The sequence below is a fragment of the Macrobrachium nipponense genome, chromosome 2 (genome assembly GCF_015104395.2).
Source record: "Macrobrachium nipponense isolate FS-2020 chromosome 2, ASM1510439v2, whole genome shotgun sequence".
Lineage (NCBI taxonomy): Eukaryota > Metazoa > Arthropoda > Malacostraca > Decapoda > Palaemonidae > Macrobrachium > Macrobrachium nipponense.
Genome location: NC_087201.1, coordinates 123772526 through 123782525, shown reverse-complemented (window position 1 = coordinate 123782525; position 10000 = coordinate 123772526). Strand labels below are relative to the sequence as shown.

The 10000-nt window shown below is 38.4% G+C and overlaps 1 protein-coding gene across 1 annotated transcript in view; it reads left to right on the top strand.

The window, feature by feature from the left end:
* Nucleotides 1-10000, top strand: part of LOC135221300 (probable glutathione peroxidase 8) — a 24451-nt gene that overhangs the window by 837 nt on the left and 13614 nt on the right. The window contains exons 2-4 of the mRNA XM_064259108.1: nucleotides 2193-2277; nucleotides 5338-5517; nucleotides 5867-6042. Of these exons, the coding sequence (XP_064115178.1) occupies nucleotides 2193-2277; nucleotides 5338-5517; nucleotides 5867-6042 (441 nt within the window). The remainder of the gene's footprint in view (nucleotides 1-2192; nucleotides 2278-5337; nucleotides 5518-5866; nucleotides 6043-10000) is intronic.

Genomic DNA, 10000 nt, shown 5'->3' with positions numbered 1-10000 from the left:
ACTGCAACTGCCATAGTCTAGGCCACCGCGGAATAGTACCCTAGATCTACCTTTTCTCCAAAGTTAGAAATTAGGGTAAAAAACCACATGGTACAGGGGTGGACCATGTACGATCAATGTGTACAACCCCAAGAAAAGTACATTATAACGCGTCCTGACACCGGAGTAGAGGTCTTTAGCTCCGTTTCTCACCAACAAGAAGTTGCGTCTGATGCCCATCTCCGATGTCAGGACGCGTTATAACGTACTTTTTTTGGGGTTGTACACATTGATCGTACATGATCCACCCCTGTACCATGCGGTTTTTTACCCTAAGGCCATATTTTAAGATTTAAACAGGGGGTAATGAAAAGTGTGGCCAACGCAGTGCACACTACCCCAAAAGGCTATCGAAATGTTTACTTAATTTGAAAAAGTTTAAAAAGATTGACGTCATCTTGATGTTTGCGGAGTCGCTTGTGTCAACAAACTTCCCATTTCCTGTGCTAAATCTGCACACCACTTTTATCCATAGACGCTGGGGCACTTTCATCGCAACAGTCGTAAATCCGACCTCTAACCAATACTTATCTAAGGGAACTACGGCATTCTTTGCGGCGTTTTGCGCTCTTCAATTGTTTATCAGTGTTGTCAATTGGTATGTGTTTACCCTCCAAGCTGGGTATAAGACTTCCACAAAACCTAGGAAATAGTAAGTGAAATTAGCATATCTATTTGTAGATATATACATATTACAGCAATTTTATCATTACTGCATTACTATGACAACTAGAATTCATGGAAACAGTTTGTAAATGCATCGGCGTATGTGTGAAGCTCCACTAGATTGGCAACAATTTTGCCGTCGTCTGCTCGTACTTCAGAATATCTGTAATTTTTCGGGGTTAATTTGGTTGCAAAAAAGGGATAATAGACATGAATTAAATAAACATTTTGAAGTAACAAAGTAAAGTTAAACTAAATAATGAGTAAAGTAAATAATTAAGGGAATAAAGCTTTGCACTTCATAAACAGTGTAGTCTTCTGCTGCTCATAACTGTGTTTGTGGAGGGAGTGCTTAGGAACCAGGAACATCAATGTGGTTCAAGTGCAATTTGGAGTGATTTAGGCCCAAACTGTGTATAATTACAATCAAATAAGCACGATGGAGTTTCAGTTGTGATGGGAGTAAGGATAAAACCACCGATTACAAGGTGAAAATGAATTCAGTTCAAACCATGACCCCGGGAATAAAAAGTTTCATACTTTCATTAATTTAGGCAACAAAATGCTGTTTTATTGTAATGATTACAACTGCAATCTGAGTAAGGTCAATAAACATTACGTATATATGCTAACATTCAAATGAGTGCTGGGAAGGCTGGGAAAGATGGTGGATTGTCTGTGGTTAGAACGGCCAGCGACGAGATTGCCGCCATATTGGATTTCAAAACTGCCTTGAAAACATAATTTATGAAGAGCTCACATGCTTATTTTAGTTTGTATGGGGCTTTTATATATCACATTATGTTGACAAAACTGTATTTTTGTTTCACCAATTAAATATTGAGTGAATAAGGCCTGGCCAGCGCGATGACTATGGATCGTCTGCGGTTGTTTACCCTAGTAGGTATACCTATAACCTACAAAAGTAACCACAACACTCATTCTAGATTTTACAATTTGGTATCTCTAGGCTATTTAATTTTAGTGGAAACAGAGGAGTGGGGGATGGGGGTGGTTTAGCTTGTAGAACTAAGGCCAGTGGCACTACGAAGGTCCTACTAGGTCATCCTCGCCTCTTACCCTACCCTACAAGTATTATATATTTCGCTTAGGTGTTGTTTTAGGTGTCGAGTTTGTATTGGGTTGAGCATGCATTAGCCTAATGCTGGAAAAACATAAAAAAGGATAACATACTTCACCAGCTTTAGAACAAAGTGTTTTTGGAAACTATAAAATAAGTCGGTGCAAGAAACTAAGGTCTAATCTACCCCATTTCTTAAGCATGGATGCAAAAATATAGCCATAATTTACATGACGCTTAGCCAAGGATACATTCTTTGCTATTAATATGATCTTTTACTCTCCTAGTGTCTTGAATTTCTGTTGTGAACTCTCCAAATGTGTTATTTTCTAGCAGGTCTAGTAATGTCATATTTTATTTTTCCTTTAATGTTCACTGCTTTTCAATATTTTATTTTCTATTGCAGGTTACACTGGTTGTAAATGTTGCCAGTCATTGTGGATATACTGAAGCAACATATCGAGCTCTTAAGAAATTACATGACATTTTAAGTAAGTAACATAGGTATTGAGGCCATGGGTGATTTTTTTACTTCATTTTACCTAATGGAAGATAGCTGTTTATTCTATTTAATAAGCCAACACTGCATTAAGGTTTTTGGTAGAGTCGACTGTGGTTTGGCTAAGACCACCAAATTGAGAATGGGTTATGTCTTAAAGGTATTGTTTGTTAGGTGTAGAGCAACCAGTTTGAACTGTTATTAATCAGTTTTGTTTTTCTCAGTGGTTCAATGAACTCGATACTAAAACTATGGTTAAATTATTGTATTCTTTGAACTTAATAGAATGCCACACTGGAGTCATTTTATATCATTGTCTAATTGGCCACACTTGTTTGACTCATGGACACTTAATAGCACACACGACCCAGTTCCTGTATGCAGAGACTGCAGGTCTGTACTAACAATTGTACAGTACATATTTTCAAGTTCCATTCAACAGCAAGTGGTATGTTTTTAAATGAATCAATTAATTTCATGTTAATAGATATAATTTAAACTATTATTAATGATAAACCCTTCAGGCCAGCCTTAACCCTTAAGACCTGGGCTAAAAAATCGGTTATGCAGTGCCCCAGGCCGGGGAAACTTTGAGGTTGGTCAATTAAAAAAAAAAAACATTAATGGAGAGTTATATATGCAGATGCAGAGTGTAAGGAAAACTTTTTAAAAAATTTTCCAGACCTTCTGTGACAGGCTGAAAATGACTGTTTACAACTCCTTGTGGGGCCTCTTTTACAAGACAATCGTAAATTTACCAAGTTATACATGTTTTTCCAATAAATTATTTTATTTTATTCTGTAAAATTATAATTAGAGCTCATACAATATCAATACATATAAGAACTAAAATCAGTAAAAAATTCTGAGTATATTTGTTGTAAAATATTTACATAAATTTACTGTGATTAAAGATGCAGTAACATTTTTGGATTATACATGTCTTTTCTAATGCAGTGGAACCTCGGTTTTCGGACATAATCCATTCTGGAGCCTCTCACAAAGTCCGAAAGATACAAAATCCAAAACAATAATTCCCATAAGGAATAATGTAAATACGTACAATTAATGTGTTCCACACCCCCAATTTTTTTTTTTTTTTAATAATTTTATAGGAAATAAAGTTTTACATACAGAAAACAATGAGAAATAACTATAAATAAATAATGAAATGAATAATGAACATTTAACATCACTCTTTCCTTTATGGAAGACTCTTGCTAGCATATGGAAGACGGAGAGGAGGGAAGGAGGAGAGGTTGTTGTTGAGAAGGGGAATCCCCCTCCAGAATGATTTCAGGTATCAAGGACCTATCTGGGGTTACTTCCCCTCTGGTTTTTACTGGCACTAGGACCAGCCTGAAAGTCATTGGACCCCTATCGCACAATAAAACTGTCCAGAAACATTTGTTTCTGGCATCTCTTTAAAATTTGCCCAAAGTGGAACATGGCATTGTCAATAAAGATGTTGGAGGGACAGATTACAACATCTTTGTTGGGATAATAATTCTCCACAAAATCTTTTGCATCCCTCCACTTAATCACTGAAGCAGGCACATTATGTATGCCTGTCCTCTTTTTGAATTTTTCAAACCAGTCACTGCTGGCCTTAAATTCACTACAGCAGCAATTATAGGCATTTTCTTACTGTGATCGGCATGCAACACCGTCCAACACTTGCTACGAGTTCATTCTTAGATTCTAGTGTTTCTCGCCATTTTTACTGAAGGGTTGGCACTTAAAACTTTCTATGGCCCCATGATGGCTTATTTAGCAATTGCACTTGAATAAAAAAAAAAAAAAAAGCACAAAAGCACAATGGGTTACGAGATAAAAGGGGATGCTTTATTTGGGTGCTCAGTGCAGGCTTATTCATGTGGTAGGCCCTGGAAGGAGCATTTCTGAGTGTGAAATCCGATGAAATGTGCGAATCCTGAGACAAAATTTAGTCGGAAAAAGTCTACGGAAACCAGGACATATGAAAACCGAGGTACAACTGTATTTCTTTGCACTTTTCTTTGCAAAATTACAATTATAATTGACATACTATCATAAAAGATAAGAACTAAAACGAACAGCAGCCCCGGGTATATTTATAAGCAAATTTATAAAAAGTTGTCATGTGAGAGGGAGAGAGGCGTACGTGCTCCCGTGAAGTCAAGAACGCAAATAACTCATGAGCTGCCTGCTTCCTTGAGCTTGGCTAGTCTAAAAGTTGCCATTTGTGGGATTTATGGGCCACAAGTATTGGAACCTCTTTCCCATCTGATTCCTTCAAATTGATGCTCACCATGAGTGAATCCGTCTACCACCCAAAACCTGTTATTGCTACTCGTATGAGGGTATCCATCCATTAAGGGTTATGAGTGGAACATTTTGATTCAGTGGTCTGGTTAAACAATATAATAACAATAATAATAATACATTGTTTCAGTATGTCAGTTGTTTTAACATCCCCAAAATAAAAACTTGTCCTGTTATTCAGAACACTCATACGGTTCACTGTAGTTAATATGGAAAGGGTTGTGAACAAGATTAGCCAACAATAATTATAATGCTGACAGAGTTTTGGAATCTTAAAGATAACAAATGAATAAGTACCTTTTGAATACATGCATAATTGCTTTCTTTTTTCATGGTATATAACACACATTAAGTATTCAAGTAGCCTTGTACTGTAGTGGTATAATTTAAAGAGGAAAAGGAAGTGTGGGTGTAAAATTTTCTGTTACTTAACAGGGAATGGTGGTAATGGATATTTGTGGCTGAATTTAATGACAAAGATTAGGAGCTTTGTTAACTTTGCTAATTTATTGGGTCCATGTATAATTTTGTGTTGTAAGGTTTTACAATAAATTCATTACACTAATGTGTTGCTCAAAGTCTTCTGTTTTGTTAAGCTCCCTTTGTCCTTAAAATTCCAATTTATAACTTTACCCATCTCTTCTTATTTAATTTATTTCAAAATATAACATATTTACTTCACATTTTACTTACGTATATATTTGCCAGCATTTACAGACAGAATAATTGTCATTTTAATTTTTTACAGGTTATGGAGATCATTTTTCAGTCTTAGCATTCCCTTGCAATCAGTTTGGAGAGCAAGAGCCTTTGGATATGCCAGAGATCATCAATTTTGTGACTTCAGAATATAATGTAGAATTTCCCATCTTTAATAAAATAAATGTCATTGGTGAGGATGCTGAACCAGCCTTTAGGCAGCTGACAGGTATGGATTTTTTCACTTTCATAAAATGTAAATTTGCTTGAGTAATCTTGCTATACAGAATTCAATTTTTTTAAAATGTAGTGATGATATATTAATGTACTTTTGCAAGTAATTTGACAGTTGACAAACCCTTACTCATTTCTGTTCAGCATTGACTGAATATCCGTGTGTCATTTTCTGCAGTCAGACTTTATAACAATGAATGTGATAGTGACTTTTAATGGTAAAGGTGTATAAGATAACGTTGTACACATTTTGACTATGCATTGCTTAACACAATATTGATTGTTGCTGCAAAAGAATAAAAACATGTAATCTTGAAAATTATATAGGGAGTATCATGTAACAGTTGAAGAGGTTAAAATGACCCTCAAAGAGATGAAAAATGGACACGCTTCAGGACCAGTTCAAATAACAATTAATGGATCTGTGATGAGAAGGGATGAGGAACAGTTGATCACAAAAGCAGTATATGGTGAACTAACAGGACGGAAACCTGTAAGAAGCCCAAAAAAAAGGGGCCAGGTAAAGACCTAGACCTGAGAGTAGTCCAGACAGAAAGGACAAAAAGGAAATTGGAGTGAGCTCATTTATTACCTAACCCTGTGAAGGGAAAAGTTGGTATGCAAATGTTTATAGTGAGGATGACATTTTTGATGCATTGTTACTGGCATTCCAAACTGGTGCAAGAATTTTTGTACATCTTTTAATCAAGCTACTTTACTTAAACTCAAAGGATGCTGTCACCTTGTTGAAGGAAAAATAGATGATCTTTCAAGATTTTTATATGCAGCTATTGACCATCATCTCTTGCAGGAAGTTACACCCTATAGCAGATACCACGTATGTACTTTGCACAGCTGACAATTACTGAAAAGTATCTCTTTGGTGCTTGATCTCATGCAGTGTACTGACTGTACTTTTTAACATAATATAGTTCATCCAAAGCATCAACAATTACAGTTGATCACATCCCACATTTTGAAATTCCTGTAAGCTTTGTCATTGAAGAATGGGACCAAGTATTCCATTGTGTGCTGCTGATAGAGGCCTTGAGTTTAGAGTTGTTGTTGTTGTGTGTGTGTGTGTTTTTTTTTTTTTTTTTTTTTTTTTTTTTTTTTTTTTTTTTGTCAAAAGGAGGTGGTTTAAAGAGATGGTGTTAGGAGGCAGCACCAACACTTCATATGAGAGAGGAGTCTCAGAATTTCATTCTATTTATTATCTGTGAGAAAGAGGAGTCTTTAGAATTTCATTCCATTTGTACCACTAAGGCTTGTGCCTTGGGATTCTCAAGAGGATAAATCAGGAAATATCTGTGCCTTGGGATTCTCAAGAGGAAAAATCAGGAAATATCTGTAGATTGTTATCTACATTGAAAAGCATTGCAAGGATGTTATTATTTCTCTGTCTTGAATCCTTTGGCATACTTGTCTTGTCCTTGCCTCCTATTCTTATCCTAAACCCAGATGAGCAGTAGACTCTTCATCTCATCCATAATTGGGTTGCTTATCTCAGCTGATCATATTGAGAATAACCCAAATTGATGAAATTTGGCATGCTGTAAGAACAGTATCCACCATTAAGGCATCCAAACCTGAGAACAGTATCCCAATTGTGTTAATATGAATGACTTTGGGGCACGTGCTGTTCTAATATCAGTATACTATATGTTTTAAGTATAGGGAAAAATGATATTGTTATGATACAATAAAGTTTCATACATACTTACCTGGCAGATATATACATAGCTAAGACTCCGTCGTCCCCGACAGAAATTCAAATTTCGCGCCACTCGCTACAGGTAGGTCAGGTGATCTACCGGCCTGCCCTGGGCGGCAGGACTAGGAACCATTCCCTTTTTGTTTTCTATCATATATTTCTCTTCCCCCTGTCTCCTTGCAGGGAGGCTGGGTGGGCCCTAATCGTATATATCTGCCAGGTAAGTATGTATGAAACTTTATTGTATCATAACAATATCATTTTCATACAATCAACTTACCTGTAAAGATTATACATAGCTGATTGGCACCCTTCGGTGGACGGGTAAGAGACAGACTACTCTTTTGGAATAGACAGGTAAACAACATATGTTGTAGGTATAAATAAAACCTTGGTTCCTACCTGATAGGTGGTAGACTTCGTGGGTGGTTTGCCCGTAGTCTGCATCACCTCAAGAAACTTTAGCGAGATATGTGATCTATGGCCAAGAATTCTTGTGGGTCTGCCGAAGGGGTCTATCCACTTACTCGCAGAGCCTGAAAGGACTTTGTCAATGGGTGCTGATCCACTTATATGACAACCACACCTTATTAAGGAGCACACAACCAATCCCGACCACCTGATCCTAACCACCATGTTAGTATTAAAAATTGCTCGAGTTATCCCCAAACTCTTCACAACAACCATAACTCAAACCAAATTGCACACGCACACAATAATTTTCCAAAAAAAAAAATTTATGATACTCATCTAATAAAAGATATCACAAGAGTTCCTTATTGAACGAAAGTGACTGGCCGCCTGTGCGGCACCTGCACTTGTTCAGCAGAAAGTCTAGAACATATCTATTAGACTTATGTATTAATTAAGGATTGGTGTTAGCTCCTGTACCCAGGATTGTGCCCGCAGACACGAAAGGACCTAAAGAAAAACATTTTTTTTTTCGTAGGTTCACACGAACGTCCTTCAAATAGTGAGAAGCAAACACTGAATTACTCTCCAATATGTCGCTTCCAAGATATTCTTTAGTGACATGTTTCTCTGAAAAGAGAGAGACGTAGCCACTGCTCTCATTCATGAGCTCTTACTCTCAGGAGTTTGAACAAAGAATCATCGTGCAAGCCTTATGAGCGTCCGTAATGACGTTAACCTGACAAAAAGGCTAAAGCATTCTTACGACATAGGTCTTGATGGATCCTTCACCGAGCACCAGAGACCTTGTCTAGAAACCTCCCAAACTGTTTTTCTTTTTCTGCATGTAAAACTTTAAAAAAAGCCCTTACTGGGCAAAGAGACCTCTCCGATTCCCTGCCGACGAGACCCGATAAGCCTTTTACTTCGAAGTCTTTCGGCCAGGGATTCGAAGGATTTTCATTCTTCGCCAAGAATAATTCTTTGAATGAACAGATGGCTGAATCTAGATTGAAAACCCCACTTTATCACTAAGGGTGTGCAGCTCACTAACTCTTTTAGCCGTCGCAGTGACAAAAGAAACAAACATTTTCTCGTTAGGTCACGAAACGAGGCCAAATGCAGGGGTTCAAATCTCGCTGAGGACAAGAACTTCAGTACCACGTCGAGATTCCAGTTAGGGGGAGAAGTAATCTTAGACTTCCTGGTCTCAAAAGATCTAATCAGATCATGTAGATCTCTATCATTTCCCAAATCTAGGCCTCTATTCCTAAAGACGGACCGAAAGCATACCCTATAGCCCTTTATCGTGGCTACGGAAGAGACGAGATTCCTCTCTCAAAAATAACAGAAAATCAGCGATTTCTGTTACAGAGGTACTGGAGGAGGACAACTTCTTCGACTTGCACCACCTTCTAAAAAACTTCCCACTTCGATTGGTAAACTCGGATAGTGGAAGTTCTCCGGGCTTCTAGCGATCGAGCTTGCTGCTTTGCTAGAAAAGCCTCTCGCTCTGACAAGTCTTTCGATAGTCGAAAGGCAGTCAGAGCGAGAGCGGGGAGGTTTTGATGAAACCTCGAAGTGTGGTTGTCTGAGATCCTTCCTTTGTGGGAGGGATCTGGGGAAGTCTACCATCCACTCCAGCACCTCGTGAACCACTCTTGAGCTGGCCAAAAGGGGGCTATCAGGGGTCATTTTCCGTCCCCTTTGATGTCACAAACTTCCTGAGCACTTACCCCAGAATCTTGAATGGGGGGAAATGCGTAAACGACTACATGAGACCAATCTAGCAGGAAGGCGTCTACTGTTAGAGCTCTGGGGTCTTCTACTACTGAGCAAAAGACTCCAGTCTTTTTGAGAGGAACGTGGCAAAGAGGTCGACATGATGGAGTCCCCAAAGAGACCAGAGATTCCGACAAACTTCTGAGTGGAGGGTCCATTCGGTATGAAGGACCTGGTTCCTCCTGCTCAGCCTGTCTGCTCTCACGTTCCTTACTCCTTGAACAAACCTCGTCAAAGAGAGATGTTCCTTTGAGATGTCCACACAGCTAGGTCTCTTGCGAGCTCGTATAGGGCATACGAGTGTGTACCTCCTCCGCTTTTGAATGTATGCAAGGGCGGTTGTATTGTCCGCATTCACTTGGACTAGTCTTGTTCCTTCACTAAAGTTTCGAAGCTCTTTAGGGCCAGGTGTACGGCAAAACAGCTCTTTGCAGTTTATGTGCCAGGAAACTTGAAGAGCATTCCAAGTGCCTGACACTCTCTTTCCCAAGGTTGCTCCCCAACCGTTTTTTCCGACGCATCGGAAAACAATACAAGGTTTGGGTTCTGCGTTTCTAGGGAAGTACCCTTG